Source organism: Mus musculus, chromosome 4 (assembly GCF_000001635.26).
Source record: "Mus musculus strain C57BL/6J chromosome 4, GRCm38.p6 C57BL/6J".
NCBI lineage: Eukaryota > Metazoa > Chordata > Mammalia > Rodentia > Muridae > Mus > Mus musculus.
The window spans coordinates 127342433-127360453 of record NC_000070.6 but is presented as its reverse complement, the minus strand read 5'-3'; the positions used below and the strand labels follow the sequence as shown (position 1 = coordinate 127360453).

Genomic DNA, 18021 nt, shown 5'->3' with positions numbered 1-18021 from the left:
AGAGGGAGAGAGAGGTTGCTAAATGTATGATGCATGTAGGCCATTTGACATGCTCTAACAGGGACCTTAGTGCCCAACGACAGAGCTGATGTTATCAGCGCTCATGAATTTCCAGCCCTTGCTCCCATTCTGAGCAGATGAAACAGGCTCACTGAGCAGCAGCTGCTGTCGTCAGGAGCAGGGGTTACGGGGTCAGCAGTGGAGAACTGGCCAGAGCACCCAGGCATTCCTCAGTGCTTATCAGAGGAGCCCCAGGTAACACAGGCACATCTCCCGAAGGCAGTTCATCTCCCATCCCAGCTGGAAGCCGGAGGCCGGCAGGGGTGACCCAGCAGGAAGACCAGGGCCACCTGAGCCAGGAGTACGTGCTAAAAGTGGTGAAGCCAGAAAATTAGGTCCAGAAAGGGCCTGTGGGGAAGGAGATGATGGGGGCTGTGAGGCAAGACCAGGTGCAAGTCACTAGCCTCACTCTGACTCCTCCTCTCAGCTGCAGATCTCTCCATCTCTCCTGAAAGCACAAACCTCACACTCCCTTTGGCCCACCCCTCCACCTGGAGCCCTGCCTGTCTCCTCTCCTTGTAAGCACCAAGAAATGGGAGCAACAGTGCCTTCTCGACCCACACCCTCCAGTTTCTGTACCCACCCCACGATTGAAATCACCCTGGTGCAAGTCCAAGAGCGTCCTGTGGCGCTCCCCGTTCCTTGCCTTCCCCTTCATAGCCTTCGCCCCGCCCCTCCTGGCCCTGATTCTCTATCCAGCTCCCTCTCCATGGGTGCCTCTCTCTCTACTGGCTCCCTAAAGCACTGTTGCTCCTGAGACCCCTGCCTGGCCCCAGTCCTGTGATGCGGTGTCTCCTGCTGGTGTCTTCCATTGGGCAGGAAGCCTCCTGCTGAACTCCCCAGCACCATGACCCTCTACAGGGGACCTTCCACCTCTTTCCCCACTTGTCCCTCTAGAAAACCCAAAGACCCCTTGCCACCACCCAAACAGAACCCACCAAAAGTACCACAGTTGCTTAGTGTGCCCCCAAATGTAACACGTGCACCCATAAACCACTGCGGGGACTGGTTCCAACCAGCCTTTCCTCTCCATTGGAAGATGGGGGTGGGGGAGGGGGGTTCACACATAGGTTTGGTCACAAATTCCATAGAATTCACAGGCTCATTAGAACATGTGTGTAACACAAAAATCTCCACTCTGGGCGCGATGGTGGCCGTTCATACAGAGCTGCCCAGCGCTTCCAGGGCTGAAGCCAAGAGAGCCACGCCTGCCTTCCTGCAGCTCTCCTTCTATAAACCCTGCACGTGTCTGTCTCATTTTATGTTGTTTGTTTTGTGACTGTCTCTCGTTTAGCCCAGGATGGCCTCAGACTTATTTCATAGAGAAGATGGCCTTGAAATCCTCATCCTCCTGTCTCCCAACTCCAAGCCCTCGAATTACGGGCATGCACCACCACACCCCCTTTCTGCCTCGGTGGGGACCCAACCCAAGGCTTTAAGTTTGCTAGCAGACTCGCTGAGCCACACCCCATCCTTCATTTCCCTGGTTTATTTGTTTGTTTGGTTGGTTGGTTTTGGATTTTGATCATTTTGGTGCTTAAAATGTCCCAGAGCATAGTGCTGAGATACGGTCTAGTCTCCAGAGCCCCAGAAGACTGTGATGTGCCTTAGGAGAGAAGGTGTGTGGCAGATAGGCTTCATCCAGGCATGCGCAACAACTGAGTCTCCGAGCTGAGATTCTCAGCACTCAAAAGGCTGAACCAGGAGCACCCAGAGTTGGAGGCCAACCTGCGCTGTCTCTAAAGAGACAAAAGCAAATGCAGGGACTGGAGAGTAACTGGAGGGTCAGATCAAGGATGTGAGAGCCCCACACAGGGATGAAGGACTTGCGCGCATGCGATGTGTGGGCTTCAGCTGCAGAACAAGGGCGGAGAGGGGCAATGGAGGAGGAGGGAAGAGGGAGGAGGGGAGGGAGGGAGAATGCAGTCATCAGCCCTTAGAAGCCCTCTTCGAAAGAGTTGGCCCGGGAGAATTCGGAAAGAAGAATTTATAGAGGGCAGGGCTAGCGTTTCATCCCCACACAAGGTTGGGGGTGAAAGGTCAAAGTGTAGGGGGTTCTCTTGAGAAGATGCTTGAAGTCTTGCTTTGGAAGGAGGGAAACCCCTAGGGCTTTTTTCTGGAGCTTCAACGGAGGCAGTCTTTGAGAGTCCTGGACCTAGCCAATGGCTAGGCAGCCCACAGCTCCTCCCACACACACACCCCTCCTGGCCAACAGGACACGCCTGGGCTGCTCAACAGCCTCTGCCCCAAGAATGAGCTTTACCAGAAACCCTTCCCTGATTCTGACATGAATTCTGATGCTTGCTGAACCCCAACTGCTGGCTTCCAGGAGCGGGTACTAAGGGAGCCCTAAGGAGTCGCTGCTCAGGTAAAGGACTCAGCACACCTAACCGGACCGAGTTCTCTGGAGGAGGTTGGAGGGTGGTGGCCTGGATGCATGGGCCATCCTGTGTCCTGATGAAGGGAGGCACTCCTTCCTGTATTCTGGGCTCTTCCTCTTCTCCCCAACCCGCAAAGGTGATGGAACTGGGGGCCTGGAGCTGAAGGAAAGGGGCTGAGTAGGGCGGAGCTCCGCTGCAGACAGCCCCAATTCTGGAGCAGCCCGCAGAGCCCTGGGGTTAGGGCTAGGCCTCCCTGGGTGTTCCTAGGACGCTGCCAGCCCCACCCACCTGAGACAGGACTGTACAGAGAAGTCAGTGACTCAAAGCCAGGCCACCACGTGGCCAAGTGGGGAGTGATATAGCCAGATGGGGTGAGGAATAGAGACACCCCTAGACGCTCTCACCCAAATTCCATCAGAAAGAAAAGGGAGACGCATGGGAGAGCAGGCCATTCACGAAAACTTGAGGAAAGGGCGCCAACTCAAAACTGGACAGTTTGCAGAGTGGACTCTGGAGCCAGCCAGCCTGAGTCTGAGTCCCGACTCTGTTACTTACTAGCTCTCTGGCTGCTAAATACCATACCCCATGCTATAAGGGGATAATACTGGTTTTCGGAAAATGCCTCTTACTGCACGATGGGAGTTGACCCTGCTTTGCAGCTGACCCTGCTGAGGTCAGATCGACTGTGACTTTCCACACAAGCCAGCACATTGAAGTGTGCGGCAGGGTGCGCATCGGGGTGCACAATGCCTTGGTCCCAGTATGCCTCCATCATTCCTCCAGGAATTGGTTAGAGAGGGCTTCCTACTGGGAGAAGCAGGGACTCTTTTGCACAAATGAAACTGAGTTAGTCACTCACACCAAGTTCACCAGCAGAACCCACCAGAAAGGCATGTGTCACACTGGTGTTTGACAAAGCTGTCCAACAAAAGATGATCAAAGCTAGGTGCAGATGAAAGGGGGCTCTGTGGTCAGAGGCACTCTGGTAATGCTGCCTCTTTGCATCCTGCTTTGAGGGAGTCACAAAGTGAATTCATTTATTAGCATGGGTGAGAAACGTGACCTGCTTAATTTTGATGAACGCAGCTACTTGCCAGGTTGCCTTGAACACAGAATTATTTTCTCTCGAGAATCTCTTTGTCTGCCTATGGGCCAGGGGTTTCGTGAAACAACCGTTTGGGAAAACTTGGCCCACCTGCTTGTTCTGGGGAGCCTCTTGTAAAAAGAGCACCGTGTCTCCCTACTTTAATCTAAGTCCATCTAATTACTAGTGTCTCACCTTCAGGTAAGCGGCACCTAATTGCCTGGACATTAACAGCAAAGAACAGAAAGTAGGTTCCCTTGGAGGGGGAGGTCGGAGGGGGAATAGCCCAAGGCTCGAGGACTCCGGATGACTGGTTCCTGGCATCAACACCCACCCTCTTTTATGAGCAGGGTTGCTCGAACTTAACTACCTGTGCCTCCATGCCAGCTCTGCCTTTAATAGTCAAGTAACCTTTATATACACCTCTAACCCTCAGTTTCTCTGAGCTATAAAATGGGGGTATAATACTGCCTAGTCCTGTGATGACACATCTCTGTGAAGTTCTCAAGCTGAGCACCCCCTAACGTGGGAAATGACATTCTCGTTCCCCTGCAGGAGCAGCCAGCCCTTGAGTCCACCATGAACTGGAGTGTTTTTGAGGGACTCCTGAGCGGAGTCAACAAGTACTCCACAGCCTTTGGTCGCATCTGGCTGTCTCTGGTCTTCGTCTTCCGTGTGCTGGTGTACCTGGTGACAGCTGAGCGCGTGTGGGGAGACGACCAGAAGGATTTTGACTGCAACACCAGGCAACCGGGCTGTACCAATGTCTGCTACGATGAGTTCTTCCCCGTGTCTCACGTGCGCCTCTGGGCTCTGCAGCTCATCCTGGTCACCTGCCCCTCTTTGCTTGTGGTCATGCATGTGGCCTATCGAAAGGCTCGAGAGAAGAAGTACCAGGAAAAGATTGGTGAAGGTTACCTTTACCCGAATCCCGGCAAGAAGCGGGGTGGACTCTGGTGGACATACGTCTTCAGCCTCTCGTTCAAGGCCACCATAGACATTATCTTCCTCTACCTCTTCCACGCATTCTATCCCAGATATACCCTCCCTTCTATGGTCAAGTGCCATGCGGAGCCGTGTCCCAACACAGTGGACTGCTTCATTGCCAAGCCCTCCGAGAAAAACATCTTCATTGTCTTCATGGTGGTCACGGCCGTCATCTGCATCCTGCTTAACCTTGTGGAGCTGATCTACCTAGTGATTAAGCGGTGTTCTGAGTGTGCGCAGCTGAGGAGACCACCCACTGCACATGCAAAGAATGACCCAAACTGGGCCAACTCTCCTAGCAAAGAGAAGGACTTCCTCTCATGCGACCTCATCTTTCTGGGCTCGGACGCTCACCCGCCTCTGTTACCAGACCGCCCTCGAGCCCACGTGAAGAAAACCATTCTGTGAAGGGTCCCTAGACTGGACTGGCAGGGTGGGCATGACCTGGAAGGTTCCAGAATCTCTCATGAATGTAGCTGATGGGGAGAAGAGCTGAGTTGGCATTGGAGGCAAGCAAAAGGGAGGACTCCCAGAGCTTTGGGATCCAGTTGTGCCTCCCGGCTGACTGGCCTTCGCTGAGTCACCCCTCTCCTCTGTACCTCCATTTCCTTTTCTGTTAAATAAACACACCGAGGGCCACTTCGCAGGGCTCCTGGGAGGGGAGTTTCACGAAGGCACCGATGAGCAAATGCCTTCCTGTGTGGCCCAGGGTGAGAGCTAAATAAAGATAAATGGGTTTACAGATTCAAGGTGTCCTTTGGGTCTTGGCCTTTGTACCCTTCCTGAAGTCAAGGGGTTTCCCTCTCCTCTAGAAAAGGAGTATCTAACTTTTCCTCAGGGCTGTTCCAAAGCTAACCTTTTGTCCCAGCTGGAAGTCTGGGCTGTGGGTGTCTGCAGAGATGATGGAGTTTGGCAGAACCGTATGTTGGGATGGAAAACACCCAGACTCTGAGTAAGCGTGGCTGCATCAGAACTCGGACAACTTCAGCTGAGTTCCTAATGCATTGCCTGTGGGGGTCACTGTGAGCAATGGCAAGTACCTGGCACGACCAGAGTTAGCCAGCCAAAAAGGCCACGTACGTGTGAATCACTGCTGTTAGGGAGTGCTCAATAATAAATGCTTGTGTGAAGTGAAGCAGAGGGGCCCTTCCTTGGGTGTACATTATTAACCTTCACTGTCTCTGCTGGACGCAAGCCCAGCACCCCTCTGTAGCCCCTGCTGGACCACACTCCAGCTTCTCCAGAGCCATTTCCAGCAGAAGCCTAGGACCACAGGGCACACAACAAGGTTACAGGCCTGGCACCAAGCCAACAGCAGCCTTTGAAATCACCAGCCTGCATTCCTTGTCTCCAGCAGGGCAGTGGGCCTCGAAAATCCAGGTGGCTTATCTGGGTTCCAAAACAGAAAATATATATTCCCCACCAGCGTGGCACAAGTCACAGGCTGAATCAAGGCTATCCCCTTCCATAAAAACCAGCCGCTAAGGATCTCAGAACCAGTTGCCTGAGGCCAAAAGAGAGAGTTGGGAACCAGGGCACAGGAAGAGGGACACACATGGCAAGCTGAAAGGAACAGGATCTGTGTCACTAGCACCATCCTGTACCTGGACATTTTGATACCAAACTCCAGCCTCCATCACTCCAGTCCCACCCACATACCTACCAACCCAGACAGGCAGGAGGAGGAAGGCGTGGGCCCAAGAGATGAGCCACAGGTGTTTGCTCTGCCACTGTGCCCAGGGAAGTCCTTCTGCCCAGCCTGCCTACCCACTCCAGCACTCTCTCTTGGCTCATTGGCTCAGAAAGCCCCACCCTGCTGGTAAGTGAGGAACAAAAGCTGCCTCCAGGACGGCCTCAGGCAGACAGACAAGCCGGCACCGGAGAGTGAGGACACGGGGACCCAAGAAGGGTGAGGACCGAATACAGCTGGAGACGGCTGTGGGGGGAGGTCCCCGGGGAAACCTAGGGCTGGGGACTTAGCTTCCCAAAGGGAACCAGGGGTGGGCAGGGACCCTGAAAGAACACTAGGAAAACTCCACAGAGGAAAGGAAATGTGCTATACAGAGGACAGAGGACCAGAGGAGAATCCAGAAGAGATTGGGAAAGAGTAAGCCATAGCTCAGTTCAGCTAGGATCCATTGAGAATGCACTGGGCCTGACAAAAAGCTTTGTCCCAGGAGACAGAGACGTCCAGTTTGCCTTCCAGCCTCCAGCAGGCTAACAAGGAAGCCTGGGCCAATGAGGTATGGGTGATGCTCCCTGCAGTGGAAGACAGAGGGGCCTCAGCACGTGTCCCAGGGATACATGGCTGCAGAAACCAGGAGCTGAGTCAGGGATGGTACAAGGACGGCTTGAGATGGAACACCCTAAGTACCCCAGAGCCAGGGAGCACAAGGCTGGGGTACACAAACATGGCCTGTATGAAAATGAGAGACATGACTCTCAGCCAGCCACTAATTAGGCAGTCAGAGAAGAGGGGTGCACCTGGGAAGAAAGATCAGTGGTGGGGCAAAGACCATGCCGGTACCCAGCCCCTGCCTCCTCCTTATCCCTTATACACACACACACACACACACACACACACATACAACATACACACACACACAAACACACATATACACACAAACACATAATACACACATACAAACACACACATACATTCAAACACACAATACACACACATAAACACAAACACACGCACATACATACATACATACACAAACACACATACACATACAAACACACACATACAATCCTTATCCCTTACATACACATATATACACACACAAATGCACACATACAATCCTTATCCCATACACACACAAACACATACATACACACAGCAACACACACATATACAAACACACACACAAACACACAGATGTACTCACACAAACACACAAATACACATACATATGTGCACACACACGAACACATATACATACACACACAAACACAGACATACATACACAAACACACACACACATACACATACACATACCCATGAAATGGTTGGAATTCCAGAGGGACCAACTGTGGTCCAGATCTCAAGACAATAAAAGAGATGAATAAAAAAGAATGCCTGTCTGTTCTGCACTGACACAGCAGGGTGGGAAAGAGGCCAAGCCACACCGATTGCAGAAGAGCCTTTGTTTAGTTTGGAAAGGGATGTCTCACAAAGTTCCAGAGCCACAAAGGAGTAAGGATGGAAACTGCTCTGAGAAATCTCCCAAGGAGTCAGAGTGGGCATTCCCAACCCAGAGCCCTGCCCATGCTGGGTTCAGGAAAAATGCAATGAATCTGACACCCACTTAAGGCCTGCCTACCCTGTCCCTTCTTGCCTTCATCCAGTCCCCAAAGCCATCTGACTCTAGAAGTCTCTGGGCCACTGTGGTTGAGACACGGGTTGGCTGGCAGGGCGTATGTGGTGTTGATCTTCCATGTGCTTGTTACGTTGTAGAAGGAAAGAGATGCTGACTTCCGTCGGAATCTGAAGGCCAAGGTTCAAGACCACCTGTGCTACTTGCTGCTGTGATCTCGGGCAGGAGACCTCTCACCTCTCAGCCATCACACACTTTCCTGTGAAATGGGGACCGTGACCGTCCCACCACTGAGTCACCGTGAATGACGACACAAATGTCCTCATGGTTGTTGTGAAACCATCTAGTCCTCAGCATCATCTACAAAGACATCCATCTGCAGGCTCTCCCAGGCCTCGTGACTCCCAGAGTCTGAGAGGTTAGCACACAAGGGCACACACACACGTCCACGTGAGGCACCGAGGACACAGCCAGCATGAACTGGGGATTTCTCCAGGGAATCCTGAGTGGTGTGAACAAGTACTCCACGGCACTGGGCCGCATCTGGCTGTCTGTGGTCTTCATCTTCCGGGTGCTGGTGTATGTGGTGGCGGCAGAGGAGGTGTGGGACGACGATCAAAAGGATTTCATCTGCAATACCAAGCAGCCAGGCTGCCCCAACGTCTGCTATGATGAGTTCTTCCCCGTGTCCCACGTGCGCCTCTGGGCCCTGCAGCTCATCCTGGTCACCTGTCCTTCCCTGTTAGTGGTCATGCATGTGGCCTATCGTGAAGAGCGAGAAAGGAAACATCGCCTCAAACATGGGCCCAATGCCCCAGCCCTGTACAGCAACCTGAGCAAGAAGAGGGGTGGCCTGTGGTGGACATACCTGCTGAGTCTCATCTTCAAGGCTGCTGTGGACTCTGGCTTTCTCTACATCTTCCATTGCATTTACAAGGACTATGACATGCCCCGAGTGGTAGCTTGCTCTGTGACTCCCTGCCCCCACACTGTGGACTGTTACATCGCCCGACCCACAGAGAAGAAGGTCTTCACCTACTTCATGGTAGTCACGGCAGCCATTTGTATTCTACTCAACCTCAGTGAGGTCGTCTACCTGGTGGGCAAGAGATGCATGGAGGTCTTCCGTCCCCGGCGCCGGAAAGCTTCCAGGAGGCACCAACTGCCAGATACGTGCCCACCGTATGTGATCTCCAAAGGAGGTCACCCTCAAGATGAGAGCGTGATCCTAACAAAGGCCGGGATGGCCACGGTGGATGCAGGTGTGTATCCATGACCTGCAGGTATGGTTATGAGGTGACTGTCTGTCCACTGAAGCCACCCAGGAAAATGGGCGAAGGGAGTGTGGTCTTCTGCAGCAGGTCAGGTGGGAAACATGGCTGTGGGGACTCCAGAAGTTCATCCAAGAGCTAGCGGAAGATGGGAAGCACCCTTGAGTCCCTAGAACTTGAGCCTCCAGGGACTTGATGGCTGGTGGGGATGTTATATTTGTCAATGAGGACCTCAACTCCATTAATAAATATGATGTTCCCAGTGCTTTGTAGTCAGGCGGAGAAGTACGGGGGTGATGTTCCAGGTGGTTCTCTCGGAGGAAGCTAAGCTAAGTGGTCATCTGAGCCCCATCTTCACACACACCAAACACACACACACAAAACCCACCAGGACAGGAAGAAGAACAGCAGACAGGACCCACAGCAGGGGCCTCACAGCTCTGCAGTAAGCTATCCACAGCAAGGAGACAGGGAGCCATGGAGACCCTGATCCATTGTGTGTGGTTTAGCAGACCTTTGCTTTCTACTCCATGACTTCCCAACCCACCAAATTCACATCCCATGCAGAGTACCACATAGTACTTTTGAGGTGGGAGAATGGTGTGGAGAACAAGTGAAAGATGGAGTCTCGCAGGGGTCCAGGGGACATGCCATACCCCTTCATCCTTCATCAACACACTTCCCTGAGTCACCTCATCCTCCCCCTGCCCTATAACCACACACACACACACACACACACACACACACACACACACACACACACCTTGACAGTCCCACAAACATCTTTCTATCCTGGACCTGCCTCTGAGTACACAAGCTGCCCCTGGATAGCTCTCATGGAAAGTACTTTCATAGCACAACTAGCAATTCCTGACTGGCTTCGCCTTTTTCCCACAAAACTGCCCTCCTCACAGAGACCCTGCCGCATTTATGGAGGGCACTGCCATTATCTAGCTGTCCAGACCAAGAGCTGGCCAATGATCCTCACACTTCCCCCTGGCCCCATCAGCTCCTTGGAGCCCATAATCCCAGCTCAGCACCTCAGGGCACTGACTCCAACCTCTGAGAACCTCTAAGTCACCTTCTCCATCACCCCATAGCCTTCCACCAATCCTCCACAGGGCCTCTCAGATCTGCTCTCCACACCTGGATGGAATAATTACTCAGTCCATGGGTATGATGACACCATTCCTCCAGCTTAAACATTTCTTTCAACACACCCACCCCTAATCCCATTGCCCTCAAACTGGCACTCCTGACCTCCCTCTCCCTCCACGGCTCCCTCCCTCAGTTTACTACTGATAATGTGTAGGTGTCCACAATGCCATGAATGTGCCTCCAATCTTTGTCATTCTAATCCCTCCTGCCTCCTCTGCAAATGACCTCAAACCTCAAGAATAGCCTCACCACTTGGCATGCCAGCTCAGGCCTCTCTCTCCCCTGCCATTCTCTCTGGGTTGGAATAGCTGATACCTGTGAATGATACCCATCAGCCTGTGAGCCCTTTAAGGGCAGGATGCTGAGTCACCAGGTTTGCAGCCTTCAATAAATGTTTGCTAAGTGAGTAAATGGGCTGTGAGCCTCGTGGAGGGAAACTGTGTCATGTTTATCTGGACCCTCTGCCACGCCTGGGAACTCAGCAAAGTGGTTTTACCTCTCTCGGCTTCTTGTGGTTAACTAAATCCAGTTTAAAAATCTTGCTTATGGGTAGGGAAACCCTCCAAGCCTATTGGGTAGCCTCTACATTCTATGCTGATTAGGAGACTGGGTCAGAGTCCTCTCTCTTAGGTCAAGTTCCCTGGAAGCAGAGCTAATGGCCAGGCTTTAGCATCTATGATGGATGGAGGAGGAAAATGAGACAGAAGGCAGGGCTGAGGTAGGCTGGGTTGAGGTAGGCTGGGCATGTACCCAGGGACCTAGAGCTTGCCATATTTGGAAGGAGGTATCATAAATGCCACCACAGAATAGTTCCACTTGGGTAGATAATACTGGTCCTTTGAACACTCCTACAAGCCATTAGTTTGACCTGACCCTGGTGGCAGGAAGTCCAACAGGAATTCATAGGTAGCTTTGGTTCAGTCAAGACCATTTTCCCAGGAGCTGCTAACACTGGGACATAGGAGCTGGTGTCCCCAGTAAAAGGAACAATGCCACCTACTGAACTTCTGACACTGGGGACACTGGGGACAAGCAATCTCAACTTTCATCAGCCCAGAGATGAGACGACCCAGCCCAGCTACTCTCAACAGAACTTGATGGCCCTACAGTGTTAAAACCAAGATAGCTGCCAAGTCTAGTCTAGGGCACGAGCCACCAGCAATTCCTGTAGGAGTCTAGTAGCCCACTCCAGGAGTTGCTGTTATGTCCAGCATATTGTAAGCTCACCCTATGACCAGACCATTCCCATAATGCCCTCATATTCCAGAGCTCTCATGCCCTGAACCATAGGCCAGGTGGAGACCATCTATCATCTGGCCCGCCAAGGTCTGCAAAGGTGGCTGAGGCCACTGAGCTGTCTCATCTTGTATCTCCCACATTCTCAAGCATCCTCCCACAGCTCCTGCCTCCACTCAGTCCTCCTTCTTGAGAAATCCACATGTGCTTCCCTGCTGTCTTCCTCTTGCGCACTCCTTTCTTTCCCATCCAAGCCGCCCACTTCTCACTCATTGAAGACTGGGCCCACAGCCAGGTATCTTCTCTTCTCTTGCCTTGGCAAGTGACCTGGGACCACAAGGACCACCTGTGTTTCACCCTGCCTTCTTTATTCCATGACTTTCTTGTCCTCTGAGACACTTAGATTCCCACTCACAAGGCGCCAGATCTTGTCATCACCCGCAGATGCCCCACCCTTAGAGCCTCTCCTTGAATTCAATTCAACAGATAATATCGACTTCATTGTATGTCAAGTCCTCCAATGGTAGGCTCTGGGAAGAATGGTGCACACACCCTGGGTTCCTACAGCTTACATCCTGGAGAAAAGGATGAGTATCAAATGCCTATTGTTCTGGGGAAGTGTGGGATGCTGGGATGCCTGACATCCAGGCATCCAGGAAAGGATGGAGAGAGGGAGAGTTTGCCAAGTGCTGGAGAATGGGACTTTGGATAGAGAAGGACAACATTTATAAATCAACAGAGGGCAAATCTGATAGCTGAAAGAAAGCCAGGGTGGTTGAGTCAGCTGAGGGGCTAGTGTTTGGATTGAGGCTGAAATGAACCAGGAAAGATCGTGTAATGTATTCTTTGCAGATCCCTGTTAATGATCTTGGACCTCATCCTAAAAACAAGAGCAAGTCCTTGGAAAGATTTATCACGAGAGTTGACGCCCGTGGTTGCAGCGTGGATTGACTGAGGCAGGGCTGCCTGTTTGCAGTGTGAGGGAAGGGCCTGAGAAAGCACAATGGCCCTAACCGGGCAGGGTGTGCTCAGTGGGCATGGAGAGAGGAAGCTGGGCTTTACAAATCGAGACTCACAGAAAGATCTGCTGATTTGGTTGAGTGTGGGGACCAAGCACGGGGAAGAATCAAAGTGACACTCAGGTCTCTAGCTCTGAATGTCAGTGTGAGTCAGTGAGTCCAGAGTTGCCGTGGATGTGCAGATCTGAGGAAGCCAAGATGACTTCCATTTCAAACATGCTAAGTTTGAGATACAAATAAGATACCTGGTCACTCCCCATCCTTTCTGGGGCCATTGTGATCCCTAGCCCCCTTGCCTTGCTCTCTACCAGAGCATTCGTTATGATTCTTGACATCTTCGTAGCTAACATATCGGGCTTTTCAGTTCCTTGACCTCCTTACTCCCAAGCTTTTTCCCTACCCACGAAACCTTACCTATCCTTACCTCCCACACTTTGTCTGCACATCTGTACAACAGCATCATCTCCTGTCTTACCAGATCACTCAATCTGGTTCTCACGAGAGCGATTCCTCTTCCCCATCTTGCTCACTGCTTGTCACCTCTCTTCACAACCCCCCCCCACACCTCACCCCATTCTCTCCTAGCTTAGAGTCCCCAGGCCCCTATAGTCACTAACTGCTAGATACTCCCCAGCCCTTGCTTTTGCATATGTCCCTCCAGTGCTTTGCCTGCTGAGACCTTCTCCAAGAGGCATCTGTTGCTGGGCCTTTGAAGAATCACACAACTGGACCAACTGATCTTGATTTAAACGTCTGACAATGACGCTCAAGTTGAGTCCCTGGCATTTCTAAGCCATCCTATACTTCCCTAAAACTTTTACCCAACTTTCCAAGAGAACTAGAGCATACCTTTTCTTTCCTCATCCTTCATCCTCCTATTCTCCCAATCCTGGGGCTTGGCTGAGAGACAGCCAGCTCATGTGCCTGGGAAGCAAGAACAGGAAGCAGATTCCAGACCATCTTGACACACCTAGCATCTTCTTAGCACGCCTGCCCAGTGCCGTGCCTTCTCCTCCGCAGCATGGATGAAGCACCACTTTTCCACCTGGCTAGCAGACCACATCATCTCATCTCTACTCTGGGCTATGCTCTTTCTCCTTAACAAATCCCCTTTTGGAAAATATGCTATAATATTTGGCTTCTCTCTCCCTTTAACTCTCTCCCAATTCCACATGTCTGCTCCATTTATCTACCATTGACCAAAAGCAAGGTCCTCTAAGAGTTTTGTATGTCTGTCTCCTCTTTCTCACCCCATTGGTCTCCAATTTGGCAAGCCCAGGGCTCAGTCTTCCCACCCCATCTTATTTCCTCAGCAGTGTTTGGCCATTGGGAGCCTCCTCCCTAAATTTCATCTTCTATTGGTCTTCAGACAGCAATCGTCCCCTAGCTTCCACTCCACTCATGGTCTCTATGAATCTCTGAAGGTGCTTCCTCTCCATTTTCTAAGTCTCTAAACTTAACACGCCCCAGGGCCCAGTTCTCTCAGTTGTCTTGGTCAGCGCCATCAACAGAACCATCTATATGATAGTGTAGATGGTTTGTGTGTTCACAGCCAACTTCTTCCCTGAGGGGCACAGTCACATCTCCGACTTCCTATTGATCTGGCTGAAAACAGATTCACATTCCCTTCATCTTGTCCCAGGTGGATGAAGATCTCCCTCATCCATCCCCTTATTCAGCCTGGGAAGATGGCTCTGTTGGTGAGTGCCTTTTGTGCAAACACAAACCTTAGCACCTGCATTAAAAGCCGGGAAGCCATGCCTATAGCCCCAGGACTGGAGAGGGAAAAGGATTCTGGGGACTTGCTAGCCACCAGCCTAGCCCCTGATTAAATGAGAGACCCTGTCTCAAAGGAATACAGTGGAGCATAATAGAACAGGACACAGGAAGTCTCCCTTTGGCCTTTACGCATGCATACATAAGTGCACACGCATGTGCCACAACACACAGAAACACACACACACTCACACTCATCGAAGAAGGGGGGGAACACTTAGGAGCCTCTTTCTTCATCGTAATCACACCCACATCACTGGCAAGTCATACTGGCAGTAATTCCCAAATATATTCAAAACTCCATCACTTCCTGCTATCAGACCTTTCAATCCACGGCCAGCCGGCCGAGACACCTAGTTTCATCATCTGGACCCTTGCAGTCACTCCCTACCTCCACCCTTACTCGTCCCCACAGTGGCCCAAAAGATCTGTCGGACATGAGAGTCAAGTCTAATTAACTCGCTCTTTTGATTAAGATTAGAGCTAAGAATGTAGCTCCTGTCGGTGGAGTCCTTGCCTAGACTCAATCCCCACCAAGCACCACATAAAACCAGGTGTGGTTCCCCACACCTGTGATCTCATTCAGGGAGGCAGAAGGAGGACCAGAAGTTCAAGACCACCCTATCACAAAACAATAACCAAAAGCTTTTGTTAAAGCTTATCTTCAAGAAGCATTTTGTGGCCAAAAAACAAAAAAACAAAACAAAACAAAACAAACAAACAAAAAAAAACCCAAGCAAGTCAAACTTTTTGTCAGGGTCTATAGGGCCCTGTAGGCATGGACTGCTCTCCCTAAGCCTTTCTCATCTTTCCAGCTCTCCCCTCCCCTCCCTTTCTATCACACTGGTGGTCACTCCCTAACCCCACCACCTCAGGGTCTTTGTGCCTGCTTTGTCTGGCCACTCCTAGAACATCACACATCTATCTCATTAGCAAAACCTGAAACAGTTCCATTCCGGGAAGCCGCTCCCAGGAGCTCACACCCTGGGTCTCTCTATCAGATGACCTTGTGCTATCGTCCTTCATAGCTTTTAACTGGCTTTGAAAAATCTCTTGGTTTCCATGGTGTCACGGAGACGAGTCTCTGAAAAACCAGGAATGTAGTCTACTTGCCACTTGACACCCCCCACACACACTCCCATCACCTGAACTGGTCCTCCACCTGCAGTAGGACCTCAATAGAAGTGGGTCAACTGACTGACTAAGCAGAGTCCAAATCATGCTGGTGGAGCACTGACAGCCCAGAGATGGAGATCTGGGAGGTGTCCTTAAAACTGGCTAAATGTAAGACAAGGCTTTGCTCCACAGCTGCCCGCCCATAGGGAGAGGTTTCCTATAATGAAGCCCTTGCAAAATGTCCTGCATTACGGCCCATGCTCTTGATTACTGCATTTTTAGCAGCAAACTGTTCTTTACAGGAAAGCTAATTAGCCTGAAAGAACCTCAATCAATGGTGTTTGGGTTGTTCATGGCGGTCACTTGGAAGGAAGAAAAATGGAAGGCAAAGACATTTGGCATAGATTTAATCATTGTTCTTGAGGGCAAGGCCTTATAATTGTAAGTATTATTTTTGCAAGCACACTCTTTGCAAAAATTATTTTGAAAACAAAGGAAGTGTTTCTATCATAAAGAATACTCACAGCCGGGCGGTGGTGGTGCATGCCTTTAATCCCAGCACTCGGGAGGCAGAGGCAGGTGGATTTCTGAGTTCAAGACCAGCCTGGTCTACAAAGTGAGTTCCAAGACAGCTGGGGCTACACAAAGAAACCCTGTCTCGAAAAACCAAAAAAAAAAAAAAAAAAAAAAAAAGAATACTCACACTGAAGTTTATTTTCTTTAAATTATACAGGTAGGGTTTTGTGGCAAAAATAAAAATTCAAGTTTCTTATACTGATTCAAAATTACTGAGTTGTTGAGAGTGGGGGCTTTACTCTTGTAATCCCAGAACCTGGGAGACTAAGGTAGGATGATGAGGCTCACTCTAGCCTGCGGCTACTTAGTGAGTCCTTGACTCAGAAAGATTTTTTTTTTTTTTTAAAATAACGGTGTTGCAGATGACTTGGACAAAGTTTTGTGGGGAGGAGATGGCTCAGTGAATAAAGTGTTCATCACACAAGCCTGAGGACCTGGGTTCAGTCCCCAGAGGCCATGTAAAAGAGGCTGGGCAAGCACTGGACAGGTAGAGACAGGTGGCCCTGTGGCCTCCACACACAAGCACACATTCATGCATGTGCCCAGCACATACATGTGCACCCACCCACACAAACACACACACACACTAAATAAATTTTTGTTGGAGATAAAACAAAACTCTGCTTAGATTGGCCCAAGTGTTCAAAGTGTTAACAGTTTAACCAAAATGTATTCATAAAAATATAAAAGGAGATGACTCAGCAGTTAAGAGGGCTTGCAGCTCTTGCAAAAGACCTGGGTTCAATTCCCACCACCCACGTCGCAGCTTACAACCATCTGTAACTCCAGTTTCAGGGTATATGAGACCCTCTTCTGATGGGGATATATATTCATGCAGATAAAACCCCATACACATAAAAAATAAAAATAATATATTTTAAGTATTTGTATATAAGCATACATATAGAAAAAATAATCATTCTTAATATATTTTATACAATATATGGTTTTTAAAATATATAGTATGGGCCAGTAAGATAACTTGGTGGTAAAACGGGACCAGCTACTGATTCTGAAAACTTGAATTTAATCCCAGGACACAAGGAAAGAGAGAATTGACCCATGAAGGTTGTCCTCTGACTTCCACACATGCACAGTGGCACACACACCTATATGATAACGATGACAATAATAATAATGATGATGATAATAATAATAATAATAATAATAATAATAATAAACAAATACAAAATAAAAACACTAAATGTATAGCAAACTCAGTGAACAAGATATATTTTCATTCACATCACACCAGAAGTTCATATATTCAGGTTGGCATCAGTCTGTTTCCAGGGTCATCTCACTGGGCGTAGGAAGGCTGGCTTCACTGGGCCTCAGTGGTAGATGGTGATCTGAGGCTGATGAGATGGATCTGTACAAAAACGGAGGGCAGGCATGAGAAGATGCCGAGTACAGGGAAGCCAGCTGAGAGTCACCGAGCCTAGGGAAGGTGATGTGACAGAGGAGGAGGCAAGGACAAGGGAAACACAAGCAGAAAAAAAAAAAATGATCATCAGACACCGCTTGGCTTGAATTAAATAAGGACTAAAATGAGCCCTGTGGAGTCACGGGATGGTCACGGAGGCAGGAGTGACATCACATAGATGTGAGGTGACAGAACCGGGTGACATGAGAGCGGAGCAAAGAGCTCCAGCATTAGCAATGTGCTGGAGAATGGCGGCTGCCAGAATGATGGGAAGAGAAGTGCTGGTGGCAAAAGAATGAAGGGTACCGCGGGAATTAAGTGTCAGGCAAATGGGGAGGTCACAGAAAACTGTTGTTTGGATGGGAGAAACCTAAGAATAATCAAATCGTGATGAAAAGAGTCCAACAGAAGAAAGTCAAAAGCCCCGAGAGCCCAGGCCAATAGGATCGGGAGACCCATGGATGTAAAGCAGAGACAGGCTAACCATGGCAGTGGGAGATGGGAGAGCCGGTGAGACAGGATCGGGCTGTGACTACAGCCGTCTAGTCCTCTCACTTGTAGCTCGCCCCTCATCTTCCCACAGCCTCGTGGGTACCTTGATCTCCTCCTCT

The 18021-nt window shown here is 50.3% G+C and overlaps 2 protein-coding genes and 1 long non-coding RNA gene across 9 annotated transcripts in view; 2 read left to right on the top strand and 1 right to left on the bottom strand.

The window, feature by feature from the left end:
- The first annotated feature begins 2289 nt into the window (after nucleotides 1–2289).
- Nucleotides 2290–5645, top strand: Gjb5 (gap junction protein, beta 5). Its single transcript, NM_010291.3, has 2 exons — nucleotides 2290–2428; nucleotides 4081–5645. Exon 2 carries the CDS (start codon nucleotides 4105–4107, stop codon nucleotides 4918–4920), a length of 816 nt encoding a protein of 271 aa, NP_034421.1. The 5' UTR covers nucleotides 2290–2428; nucleotides 4081–4104; the 3' UTR covers nucleotides 4921–5645.
- Nucleotides 5646–6314: 669 nt separating this feature from the next.
- Nucleotides 6315–18021, top strand: part of Gjb4 (gap junction protein, beta 4) — a 13031-nt gene continuing 1324 nt past the window's right edge. Inside the window, exons 1-2 of one of the 4 annotated variants that reach the window (XM_017319976.2) lie at nucleotides 6315–6421; nucleotides 7976–9094. In XM_017319976.2, the coding sequence (XP_017175465.1) occupies nucleotides 8308–9094 (787 nt within the window). In that variant the 5' untranslated portion in view covers nucleotides 6315–6421; nucleotides 7976–8307. Of the gene's footprint in view, nucleotides 6422–7972; nucleotides 9369–18021 lie in introns of those variants that run through there. The other 3 variants (XM_017319975.2, XM_030253211.1, NM_008127.4) reach the window with 3 other exon arrangements.
- Nucleotides 17192–18021, bottom strand: part of Gm40251 — a 13900-nt gene continuing 13070 nt past the window's right edge. For 3 of the 4 annotated variants that reach the window (XR_868155.3, XR_868156.3, XR_868154.3), the window contains exon 4: nucleotides 17192–17425. This is a non-coding gene — a long non-coding RNA (predicted gene, 40251). The remainder of the gene's footprint in view (nucleotides 17426–18021) is intronic. The other variant, XR_868157.3, reaches the window with a different exon arrangement.